General features: G+C 32.8%; 1 protein-coding gene across 1 annotated transcript; it reads right to left on the bottom strand.

Annotated features, from left to right (window-relative positions):
* Positions 1 to 4,798: 4,798 nt before the first annotated feature.
* Positions 4,799 to 12,337, bottom strand: LOC127699063 (phospholipid scramblase 1-like). The gene is made up of 7 exons (XM_052202804.1): positions 12,009 to 12,337; positions 11,188 to 11,259; positions 8,838 to 9,042; positions 7,946 to 8,060; positions 7,288 to 7,393; positions 6,517 to 6,575; positions 4,799 to 4,998 (listed from the first exon to the last, which is right to left on the bottom strand). The coding sequence occupies exons 1-7, from the start codon at positions 12,325 to 12,327 to the stop codon at positions 4,972 to 4,974; spliced, it is 903 nt and encodes a 300-aa protein (XP_052058764.1). The 5' UTR covers positions 12,328 to 12,337; the 3' UTR covers positions 4,799 to 4,971.
* Positions 12,338 to 13,784: the final 1,447 nt, after the last annotated feature.

The raw sequence follows: 13,784 nt of genomic DNA, 5'->3' as shown, positions 1-13,784 counted from the left end.
CCGCAAGTTTATTGTTTTCTGTTTGGTATCAAATTTATTATTAAGATCCATTTTGTTACATTTGGTGATCCGTTTATTTGGCAATCGCCAATGGCAGTCTGCAGGATTTTAGAACATCTGTTGTTCGACCTGCTGGTCAAATGCGTTTTGTTGAAATATACTTTTTCACTTTTTTGGTCTTTTGGAAAATGTTGTTTGTGCTGTATTTAGACCCCTCTACCAAGAAATTTTGTTTTGCATGCACACGTATAAAAATTGCGGTTTTATCCAACGCAATCATAGGTTTGAACGTTGTTTTCAATTTAGACTTGTTGTCAATATTATAATGATATATACATAATATACAATTTTATATAGATATTAATGAAAAAGCATATTTTAAAATCTGCCTTCTTCAAGATTCCATTCAGTAATATTTCAGACAATAAAAGAGATGAATGCATTATTCTTTCGATATTCAGTTATAGTTCAACGCGCAAAAGTTGTATGCCAAATTTTCCTAAGATCCCATTTATTTACCTTGACCATAATTGGACTAGACATATACCTCTTTTTTATAATAAAACCTAACAACAATGAAGATGTGTTCATCTTGAAAAAATAAGATGTAAAATAAAAAGCGAAGGCAGTCAATGATAATCCATCAAGTCTACTATGGTCAAGACTTTATTTTGAACCCCCATTTATATCCGTCAATAAAAGAGGTTTTAAAGGAATTATTTTCCTGCCGTGGAAGTACATCAATTATGTTTGTCCCCAACATTTTAAAATTGGGGTTTAGTCTATTTTTTGCAACCGCCCACTTTTCTACAAAGAATTTGAAAACAGATCAGTAATGATCCAAAACATACTTGACGTGCATATTGTCCCTTGAAACTCCCTATTATACAGTCACTTTCATCATCAAATTTTTATTTTTTGCTTGTCAAAAAATGTTCCCCTATTGCAAAATATGTACTTGCAATGTCTTAATGTAGCTTTTTGACGTTAATATGCTGTTTAGAACAGAACTTGTAGCCTTTATTGAATTAAACACGAATTTATATCCTAAAGAAAAGTTGTAAATTAATGACAGATTGTTTGTCTGCAGTAGGAATGTGTATCCATAATAGGAATGATTTACAACTGTTTAGATACGAGGGTATTGATTTTGTGTAGAGATCTTTCCCTGGTGGAAACACTATTAAAACCAGTCGGTGATTTCCAGTAGACGAGTAGAAAGTCATTTGTAATCAGGATCTTTACTGACTACGATTCGAAAATGACAGCTTTTGCAAGATTAAACAGACTATGAGAGCCACAACTGATTTTAGTAACTGTAGAAATATTCAATTCAATTAGTATTTATCATGGTAATTGAGGAATAGCCTATCACATTAACCTGATTTTTAACATCTCAAACTGAAACTTTAAAAATGTAAACAATGAAGTGATTGTGAATTTGACATGATTTGGACAATTATGATGTAAACGAAGGCATACCTTAAACATGAATTACAATTACAGAAAAGACTTTGAAGAATTTTAGAAAATGAATTTTGTCCAATCATTTAAATTAAATAACAATGTAAAACATACTTTATCTTATATAAAAATTCCCTATGTCCTGCCTATATCATATCGTACTCAAAAAGTTCTAAATCTTAAGGAAAGATTAACCTATGTAGTTTTTTAAGTTTTTTTTTTTTTTGCGTTGATTTGATTCTCCTATTGATATTAAGATAAGGACGTGTTAATATTGCCAATGAGACAACTATCCATTAGAGACCAAAGGACGAGAATATAAACAACTCCTACAGTGGAACTAACCTATTTCGTCTTTCTCTTATCCGCCTGTTTGTGCGATTCTTAATTTCATTGAACGTATCTTTGTTTTCTAATGAGTGTAAAGACATTTATCAAAGAAGCACATACCTATCGCACCAAAATAAGCATTTTGTGTAAAGTGTAAAAATTATTGGAAATATTATTTCAAAGTATAAACTGAAACAAAGAATAACATATTCAGGGATAAGAGAAAGACCAGAACGAAATAGATGTCCCCCCTCTATCAAGTCTAATAGATTTGAGCTTCTTTTCATTAAATATAAATACCAATAAGTTAATGGAAACTATTTGTAAGCTACTCACCCAGCACACAGTGCACATTCCATTTCTAACAATACATACAGAATGCTGATATCTGATCAATTTGACAAATATGCTAATGACAGCAGACAGGGAAACAGTTTCTTTGACGCCGTGTGATACAAACAGTGGTTCAGACTTGATACAAATGCATGCACACTATTTGTTCAAAAGGTAGACGTAAAATTTGATAAACTACTGGAAAATGAAAAAAAAATGTCTGCAAATGTCAGCATAGATAATTTTTTTTATTATGGAATATTCCTCAATGAAAACATAAGTTTTTTTTGAACCATGAACCACATTTTGAATCAATAATTTCCTATTAGCACACTCTTCCAACACATATGCTGTTAACTTTTCACCAGCTAATTATGTGTGAAGCAATTTGAAACGAAAGACAACGTAATATAAATAACATATTGCACTGATCGTCGACTGCAAACGAAGATTCAGTTTTCCTTCCAATTAATTATTGGCATGAAATAAATAGAAAAAAAAACCAACAACATTTCAACAGTTATGCTTGTTTATAATGAGCTTAATATTATAACATTTTTCTGGTTTAGAATTGATTTGGCATCTTTATTCTTGCCTTTGTTTTACACTGTGTTTTTGTCTACTACCTTCAAGGCGTTAGTATTTTATTCTCATATTTGACATACAAGCTCGAATTAAGGTACACCTTTTTTTATATTTGCCCGAGACTTAGTATTTAGATTTCCTTTGTGGAGTTTGTGTTTTTTTTTATATTTGCCCGAGACTTACTATTTAGATTTCCTTTGTGGAGTTTGTGGGTTTTTTTATATTTGCCCGAGACTTAGTATTTAGATTTCCTTTGTAGAGTTTGTGGTTTTCAATTGTTGGTTTGTTGGCTAGATCTATATTGTTTTGGTATTCCCCTTTTGTTTTCGGAGTATGTAAAAAAAGGAGATGTGGTATGACTGCCAATGAGACAACTATCCACCAGAGACCAAATGACGTAGACTTATGTACATTTTTGTATATATTTCTTTTTTTCTGTTGTCTTGACTTTATCTTGTCATCTAGGATTTTCTGATAACTGTTGTAGACTTGTTTTTCACATAGACTTGTTTGTCATATAAAGTGGGTTGTCACGTAGACTTGTCTGTCACATAGTCTTCTTTGTCACATGACTGGTTTGTCAAATAGACTTGTATGTCTCATAGACTGCTTTGTCACGTAGACTGGTTTGTCACATAGACTTGTTTGTCACATAGACTTGTTTGTCACTTAGACTTGTTTGTCACGTAGACTTGTTTGTCGTAAACTTTTTTGTCGTAGACTTGTTTGTCTCATAGACTGGTTTGTCACGTAGACTGGTTTGTCACGTAGACTTGTTTGTCACGTAGACTGGTTTGTCACGTTGACTTTTTTGTCGTAAACTTGTTTGTCACATAAACTTGAGTTTGTCACGTAGACTTGTTTGTCACGTAGACTGGTTTGTCGTAGAGACTTGTTTATTACATAGACTGGTTTGTCACGTAGTTCACGTAGACAGGTTTGTCACATAGACTTGTTTGTCACATAGACTTGTTTGTCACGTAGACTTTTTTGTCGTAAACTTGTTTGTCGTAAACTTGAGTTTGTCACATAGACTTGTTTGTCACGTATACTTGTTTGCCACGTATACTTGTTTGTCGTAAACTTGGAGTTTGTCACATATACTTGTTTGTCACGTAGAATTTTTTGTCGTAGACTTGTTTTTCTCATAGACTGGTTTGTCACGTAGACTGGTTTGTCACATAGACGTGTTTGTCACGTAGACTTTTTTGTCGTAAGCTTGTTTGTCACATAAACTTGAGTTTGTCACATAGACTTGTTTGTCACATATACTGGTTTGTCACGTAGACTGGTTTGTCACGTATATAGAAGACTTGTTTGTCACGAAGACTGGTTTTTCACGTATATAGAAGACTTGTTTGTCACGTAGACTGGGTTTTCTTTTGACATAGATGTTGTCTCTCTTTTTCTATTTCTATTTGTATCTCCATATTGAGTCTGGTTTGATATCTTACAACATATCTGAATTTATATTTAGGTAGCACGGTAGTATTTGCATTCCAGAATTTAGGTTGCTCTTTTGTGTACCCTACTTAAGTCAATGTATCTGAACAGTGGGATTGGACAAAAATACAGTATCAACTGAACATACTTTCCCAAACTGAGGGATGAATCAGGTGTAGAAAAATATAAAATAATTTTACATACAGGTAAAAATGAAGTTTTGAGAATTTTTTTAAATTTTGTATTCACTGCATGATAAAAGACCTAAAAGCACTAGTGGCCTCAGTTTTTTAAAGATATCAAAAAAAGTAAACGGTCATGATACATATTCAAATTCATTTCTGAATAGTATAATGAAAGTACTTTAGTTAACTGTTTAGGTAGAATTTTTGGCAGTGTTAGAAAGTGGTGAAAATTTTAAAAAGGCTATCATTATCCCTTATGGGCAAGTAATACTACCGTGCCCCCTTAACGATATATGTTTCCAATAAGTTAGTGATTCAACAGTTAAGTAATTATAGAATGTATGTTTATTTCATAAAAAGAAATCTCCATGTTATAGTAATCTACATCTACTTTAAAATACATTACCACGTGATTAATGACAATTGTGTAAAACGTATTATGTAAAAATTTACAGACATAAAGTGGAATGAAATCTAATTTGTTATATTATGTATACAATATTACAATTTTCACTGCGCATTGAAGTCATTTTTATTTAATTGTAACAAAATCAATTCAACATAAATAAGATATCAGCCGTTTCAATTACGTCGTGGTAGTCTTTTCTGTTGCATGTTTAGATGTAGGGCTTTATGACATCTCAAAATACATGTAATTCTGAAAAATAAAGATGTTAAATAAGTCTTATAGATTAATGGTTATATGTATAATATGTCAATCGTTGTTTTGTAAGACAGACAACCATTAATAATTTGGTTTTTAATTAATTTGGTTAATTCAGAATACTTTGCACTCCTCATGTGTTGTATATATTCGATTTTTAAGAAAACCCATGTGATTTTTTAAGGGTAAATTCGTCTTGAACAAATTTATTTCAATCATTTACAACAAGAAATGTTCCAACAGACACTTGAAACGTCTTACAAAAAGTATGTTTTACTTAGGATCAATAGTGTACTTGTTTTAAATATTACAGTAAGGCCAAGGGCCTCGCCTGTAATAAATTCTGGTCTGGTTCTTAAATCATTCAATAAAGAAAAAACTTCTTCCAAGACCAACAGAGCACTTGTTTTAAATACTAACAATAAAGAAAACCCCTTCTGGGAAAGATGGATCATTTGTTTTAAATACTAACAATAAAGAAAAACCCTTCTGGGAAAGATGGATCTTTTGTTTTAAATACTAACAATAAAGAAAACCCCTTCTGGTAAAGATGGATCTTTTGTTTTAAATACCAACAATAAAGAAAACCCCTTCTGGTAAAGATGGATCTTTTGTTTTAAATACTAACAATAAAGAAAACCCCTTCTGGGAAAGATGGATCTTTTGTTTTAAATACTAACAATAAAGAAAACCCCTTCTGGGAAAGATGGATCATTTGTTTTAAATACTAACAATAAAGAAAAACCCTTCTGGGAAAGATGGATCTTTTGTTTTAAATACTAACAATAAAGAAAACCCCTTCTGGTAAAGATGGATCTTTTGTTTTAAATACCAACAATAAAGAAAACCCCTTCTGGTAAAGATGGATCTTTTGTTTTAAATACTAACAATAAAGAAAACCCCTTCTGGGAAAGATGGATCTTTTGTTTTAAATACTAACAATAAAGAAAACCCCTTCTGGGAAAGATGGATCTTTTGTTTTAAATACTAACAATAAAGAAAAACCCTTCTGGTAAAGATGGATCTTTTGTTTTAAATACTTACAATAAAGAAAACCCCTTCTGGTAAAGATGGATCTTTTGTTTTAAATACTAACAATAAAGAAAACTCCTTCTGGGAAAGATGGATCTTTTGTTTTAAATACTAACAATAAAGAAAACCCCTTCTGGGAAAGATGGATCTTTTGTTTTAAATACTAACAATAAAGAAAACCCCTTCTGGGAAAGATGGATCTTTTGTTTTAAATACTAACAATAAAGAAAACCCCTTCTGGGAAAGATGGATCTTTTGTTTTAAATACTAGCAATAAAGAAAACCCCTTCTGGGAAAGATGGAAATTTTGTTTTAAATACTAACAATAAAGAAAAACCCTTCTGGTAAAGATGGATCTTTTGTTTTAAATACTAACAATAAAGAAAACCCCTTCTGGGAAAGATGGATCTTTTGTTTTAAATACTAACAATAAAGAAAAACCCTTCTGGGAAAGATGGATCTTTTGTTTTAAATACTCACAATAAGAAAAGCTCCGCCAAGAACCAGCATCTTATCAATATTATCCATTTTTTCTGGAACTGTAATTACATTTGATATATAGTTTAAAATTATAAACATTTATGTTTACTTGTATATAAAATGTAAGATTGTAACTGCGTTCAAATGTTCTCAGCTAAAAATAACAGCAGAGTTATCTGAGAAACAAATATTATCTTCGTTAGCCAAGGGTAACGGTCCGTCCCACTCTGGGGAGTCCCACTTTGGGAGTGGGCCTGTTCGTAACCCTTGGCTAGCGAAAATGATCAAATATATTATAGTCATTTTTGTTTTGAAACAAACTATCACAAGTTTTACCTGCAGTTTTTATAAAAGAACTATTGATACAATTTATTGAAATAGGAATGGACTTTTTCTTATTGACGCAAGTTGCAAAACCTTTTTATGTACAAACTTACATTGTATTTTAAAATATTCATGATCAAAATTGAGTACAAACTTACAATGTATTTCAAAGCATTCATGATCAATATTGAGTACAAACTTACAATGTATTTCAAAGTATTCATGATCAACATTGAGTACAAACTTACAATGTATTTCAAAGTATTCATGATCAATATTGAGTACAAAACAATGTATTTCGATCAACATTGAGTACAAACATACAATGTATTTCAAAGTATTCAACATTGAGTACAAACTTACAATGTATTTCAAAGTATTCAACATTGAGAACAAACTTACAATGTATTTCAAAGTATTCATGATCAACATTGAGTACAAACTTACAATGTATTTCAAAGTATTCGTGATCAACATTAAGGTTGTCATCTCGTTCTCCCTCCCATTTCTTGTTTATGCTTCCAATCACATCTTCTCCTGTTTTGTCGTAGATCTGGTTTTAAAATAAAAACCAAAATCAAACGTGTTTGAGATTTACAATAATTGAGTTGAGAATGGAAACGGGGAATGTGTCAAAAGACAACGACCCGACAAAAGAGCAGAAAACAGCCCAAGGCCAAAAAGTTCATTAGAAAATAATCTTGTTTAGCTTTGAAAATATGCATATACTATGCTTAAACGAAATGAACTTACTGACATTCACTGGTCATAATATTCATTTCAGAGTGTATATCTAGTAAAATTGAGAATGGAAATGGGGAATGTGTCAAAGAGACAACAACCCAATTAAAGAGCAGAAAATAGCCGAAGGCCACCAATGGGTCTTTAACACAGCGAGAAAATCCCTAGGACTGTTATATATCTAGGAATGTTTATATATCTAGGAGGGAAATATATTTGTAAGCATTTAATCATTCATCAAATGTGAATGCCGAGGATAATGTTCACGGTCAATATTACAGTAGCATCCATATCAAGTTACAACAACAAAAAACGACTGCATGTGATAACTATATAGGAACAGTACATGTAATTCCTCCAATACCTTAAATGATGCTTCAGTAGAACATCGACACACACAGTTTGGACCTTTTATCAGCGCCACTACATTACCGTCTCCGTCCAGTATGTCAAATCGTTCTTTACACATCCAAGTAAATCTATAATACAGAAACGGGAAGATATTCTTAAAACATTATCATAATAAAACAGACATAAGGAAGATTGTGATTGATTGTTGTTTGCTAAACGTCCAGTGGCAAATATGTCTTACATATAAGGGAGATGTAACTTTGATGAATTACTGTCTATCTTTATACTATACTGCAGTTGACAGTGGATATGGTGGTAAATATATAACATTTGACAGTGGATATATAACATTTGACAGTGGATATGGTGGTAAATATATAACATTTGACAGTGGATATGGTGGTAAATATATAAGAATATTTATCTAATTACAATATATGATACACGCTATCTCCTAACATTGCCGTTCTCTTAAAATGCATAAATTGACACAAAATTCTTAAATGAAACGCCACTTGGAAGACAGACAATTGAACGATACATTTAGAAATACTAGTATATTAACTTATTGATACAGTGTCTACACAACAAACATGACGGGTATAGACAATGCTCTTCATAAGTCAGATGAGTGTTTTTGATCTTCAGCAACACTTTCTGTCAAGCAATAATGATAATGATTTAAAAAAAAATAGACAAAGTGATGCCCCCGCACTCCACTCTGAAGTAACTTTATCATAACAAAGTCAATGTAGAACTTTCTTGGAGATTTTATTGTGTCTGGGAGACACAAATGATGCCCCCGCAAATGCAAAGCGTTATTTAAAAAAAAAAACACACACACACACCGCATCATGTACCATCCAGTCTGATTCTAAATATAAAAGTGTTCAAACACAAGTTACCTCTGTTTTACAGATCCAAGAGTCCTTCCCAGACAGTCAACAACATATGTCTTGTGTACGCACATGAAGCAATCTAGACAACAACACCAGTCACATCGACAGCATGTACGATGTAAAGCAAATACTAGGTCATCTTGCGGAGAGAAAAACTCCAATCGAAATTGACGATTTGGTCCACAGGCCCAACGACATATACAGCTAGACTCTAAGAAAAATCATCAAAATAAGGTAAACGTTTGAAAACAGAACACCCAAAGATATCTAAATATCAAAACTCTCTGTGTCCCAAGACCTAAAAGAAGTCGTATTTTATGATAACTTCTGTACTAACAATAAACAAGAGTAGGTGATTTTACTGTTGGTTGTAATTTTTATGTTGTAACGAACTATTTGTTTTAATTGAACTTTTCGAGACGAATTTCACGAGTATAATGAATAATTTTTTTCTGTTGCAGCAGAAATTTAGTCACAAGTTTCTGTTGGAACGGACTTTTCGCCCTGAGTTTATGTTATAGCAGAAGTTTGTCACGAGTTTCTGTTGGAACGGACTTTTCGCCCTGAGTTTATGTTATAGCAGAAGTTTGTCACGAGTTTCTGTTGGAACGGACTTTTCGCCCTGAGTTTATGTTATAGCAGAAGTTTGTCACGAGTTTCTGTTGGAACGGACTTTTCGCCCTGAGTTTATGTTATAGCAGAAGTTTGTCACAAGTTTCTGTTGGAACGGACTTTTCGCCCTGAGTTTATGTTATAGCAGAAGTTTGTCACGAGTTTCTGTTGGAACGGACTTTTCGCCCTGAGTTTATGTTATAGCAGAAGTTTGTCACGAGTTTCTGTTGGAACGGACTTTTCGCCCTGAGTTTATGTTATAGCAGAAGTTTGTCACGAGTTTCTGTTGGAACGGACTTTTCACCCTGAGTTGATGTTATAGCAGAAGTTTGTCACGAGTTTCTGTTTTAGCAGACTTTTTGCCACGAGTTTCTGTTGTAGCAGACTTTTCGTCACGAGTTTCTGTTGTAGCGGACATATCGCCACGAGTTTCTGTTGTAGCAGACTTTTCGTCACGAGTTTCTGTTGAAGCAGAAATTTCTCTAAGAGTTTATGTGGTAACGGACTTTTAGCCACGCGAATTTGTTGTAACGGACTTTTTTGCCCCGAGTTTATGTTGAAGTGGAATTTTCGCCAGGAGTTTCTGTTGAAGTGGTCTCTTTGCCACGAATTTCTCTTGAAGTAGACTTTTCCCCAAGAGTTTATGTTATAACGGACTTTTCGCCCAGAGTTTCTGTTGCAGCGGAATTTTCGGCATGAATTTCTGTTGTAGCGGACTTTTCGGCCCCAGTTTATGTTGAAGTGGACTTTTTGTCCTGAGTTTCTGTTGTAGCAGAAGTTTGTCACGAGTTTCTGTTGTAGCAGACTGAATATAAAAAAAGAAGATGTGGTATGATTGCTAATGAAACAACTCTCCACAAGAGACCAAATGACACAGAAATTAACAACTATAGATCACCGTACGGCCTTCAACAATGAACAAAGCCCATACCTCACAGTCAGCTATAAAAGGCCCCGAAATGACAATGTAAAACAAGTAGACTTTTAGTCACGAGTTTCTGTTGTTGCGGACTTTTCGTCCCGAGTTTATGTTGAAGTAGACTTTTTCCCAAGAGTTACTGTTGTAGCAGAATTTTGGTCACGAATTTCTGTTTTAGTTTTTAGTGCAACGGCGTTTTCGCCTCGAGATTTTGTTTCAACTGACTTTTCGTCAAAAACTTCTGTTGTAACGGAAATTTTTTGCCTCGAGTTCTAGTTGTAATGGAATTTTTGCTTCGAGTTCTGTTGTAACGTCATTTTGCCTTGAGTTTCAGTAGTTCTATCGAGTGACGTGACATATTATTTTGTAGCGACAACATGTGGAACATCTGTCACTTAATCGTTGGTAAACTACAGGTTATGGTAGGTTTGTTACATGCATACATGTCAGCAAGGACAGTATTTTGAAAATTAATTGCCAATAGAAAATAATATCAATATCTTCAATTTGAATGTGTCAAAGTATGTATATCATGCAAACACATTTATATAACAAGTTTACATAATTTTGAAAGATATATATATATATACATAAGAACCAGCCAGCAAATTTAATATGTACCGGATCGTCTAGAATAGACGATACTGCGCAGATAAGGAAAAAAATATATAAAAGTCTAAAGGTACTAATATTAAATGGTAAAAACCTCATCTTCGTATATTACCATTTTATATTAGTACCGTTGCGCAAATCTTTAGACTTAAATATAATTCAGTAAAACGTTATTGCCCCCCCCCCCCCTTGTATTAATTTAAACCAAATTACCTTCTAATGCATAGAACAATTCTTCTTCATTCTCATCCCAAACTTTATAGGTATTTGGAGCTCCACAACCAGCTGTAAAGTATATCAAGACCATGTTCACATATTTGGCACATATTTGATTATATAATGAATACTACATATTAGATAAATATTTCTTGATCAAATATCTTATTTCTCTTCTCATTTGGTTAGTAGTTAGCTGTACTTGGGTTTCTGCTTTTTTATAAAAAAAATATTTTGTATGTTTCATCACTAATACGATTTTTGATTTCACTTATATAACTGTTGGTATTCAATACTTAAAATTCAATAAAAAGTCAATCTTTTTCTAATTTTTCAAATCTTTATAGATTGAACATGGTCTATTATATCCATCCCATAAAACGAGGCGTACAAATGAAGTCCCTTTTTATTTTTTCTCTTACACGCGTGCCTTGAAGGCCTTAGAAGAAACAAGACGAAATATTTTGGAAGCCTAACAAATTTAACATTTCAATTGAAACAAAATATCATGAGTCTTAAGTAAACTTAAATTTCAAAATCAAAATGTATCATTTAATTTTGAATGACTTGCTCCGGCGATAATGAAGCGTCACTTACCCAGTGCACGTGATAGCTATGTATGATACAGATTTCAATCTGGATTAACTTTCATCACTGTCACCTATTGTTTTGAACGCCAAAATAAATGAAAAAAAAAAAAAATAATAATAGCATCAAAATCCGTAAGGGGGAAAAGCAGAATAGAAATACAAATTGGCCTGTGGACAGCTTTGCTCGAGTCAACCACAAGAAACAAAATATAATTCAATCAAAATTACCTAGTATATCAGAATCCATTTGCTGTCGGACATAGACAAACCTTTTGCCATCTAAGCATTCCATTCCAGGCGGAGGGTCAATTTTCGGATTTACAGACTTTCTCCGAGGTCTCATGCTCATTCTCCTGTCCGACCCTAGAGTCATTCGGCGATTTTTCATTTCCAGAAGTACATCAGTTGGCGTTCGTGAGTCGCCCGACATATTAGACACAACAGACTGTCGGGGTTGGGTATATATTACAGAGCTTCTGGCTACCCTATCCAGGACCAGAGATTGTCGCCTGTGTTCGTTTCTCTGTACCTCCTCAGGAACAATCATTTTATCCGACTTAAAGGTAACTCCTCTTAACGTAGGGAAACTTTTACCTTTTTTACCAAAAGTACAAAAAATCCGATTCTGTAAAAACTTTAAAAGATGACTTTACTCCAGTTATTCATTCTGATCGCATTTGCAAAACCAATCTCTTAACTAAACTTTATTCAAAGGTGTAAAGAAATAAAATTGATCATCGACTAGAATACAATGCAATGTATTCACTTTAAATAAAATTTGGCAATAAAAGTTAAACGTTTAGTACCAATTCCTAAGTGATCCCATTCATAACTTCAACAATTTGTCGTCACCAGGAGATTTACCTACATCAATAATAAAACAAGAAGTACCTTATACTAATTATGCTACCTTAAATCCTTATAACACATTCTTCAATCACAGCAACGAACACATTGTAATTTGTGTGAACGCCTGTCGACTTTGTGATGTAAAAAAAATGAAATTGCAGAATCCGTGTTGCAAGTTAATTGATATAACAGAATGCCACAACAACAACTTTGGTAAATTGTCATAGATAAATAAGTCAATAATGTACATCAAAACCAATACATGTAAAAAGTAAATTAACAAAAATATCGAACTAAAAGGAAAATTCAAAACGGAAAGTGCCATTAAAACAGATAGAAATAGGTACATCAGAGTAGCGGACAGACAAACTGCCATTTAACAGTTAGAATTTTGGTACATTAGAGGAAAGGTCAGACAAACTGCCATTAAACAGATAGTAAATATATACATTGAAGGAAAAAATAGACAAACTGCCATTGATACAGATAGTAAATACGTACATTGAATGAAAAAATAGACAAACTGTCATTGATACAGATAGTAAATATATACATTGAATGAAAAAATAGAAAAACTGTCATTGATACAGATAGTAAATATATACATTGAAGGAAAAAATAGACAAACTGTCATTGATACAGATAGTAAATATATACATTGATGGAAAAAATAGACAAACTGTCATTGATACAGATAGTAAATATATACATTGATGGAAAAAATAGACAAACTGTCATTGATACAGATAGTAAATACGTACATTGAATGAAAAAATAGACAAACTGTCATTGATACAGATAGTAAATACGTACATTGAAGGAAAAAATGGAATAACAAAAATACCGAACTCCAAGGAAAATTCAAAACGGAAAGTCCCTTATCAAATGGCAAAATAAAAAGCTCAAAGACATCAAACAAATGGAAAACAACTGTCATATTCCTGACTTGATACAGGCATTTCCTTATGTAGAAACTGGTGGATTAAACCAGGTTTTCTAGCTAGCTAAACCTCTCAATTGTATGAAGTTTGGTAGCAATTGACCAATAACGTAATCTTCGAATTTAGTATAACCCACATACAGTTTTAGTAGTGATTGTACTGTTATTTGATGCGGAATTGCAAATATGATACGAAAAACAAAAGCACGAGATAT

This window comes from Mytilus californianus, unplaced genomic scaffold (genome assembly GCF_021869535.1).
Source record: "Mytilus californianus isolate M0D057914Y unplaced genomic scaffold, xbMytCali1.0.p SCAF_4, whole genome shotgun sequence".
Lineage (NCBI taxonomy): Eukaryota > Metazoa > Mollusca > Bivalvia > Mytilida > Mytilidae > Mytilus > Mytilus californianus.
Note: the sequence above shows the minus strand (reverse complement) of the source record. Positions and strands in the feature narration are given on the sequence as shown.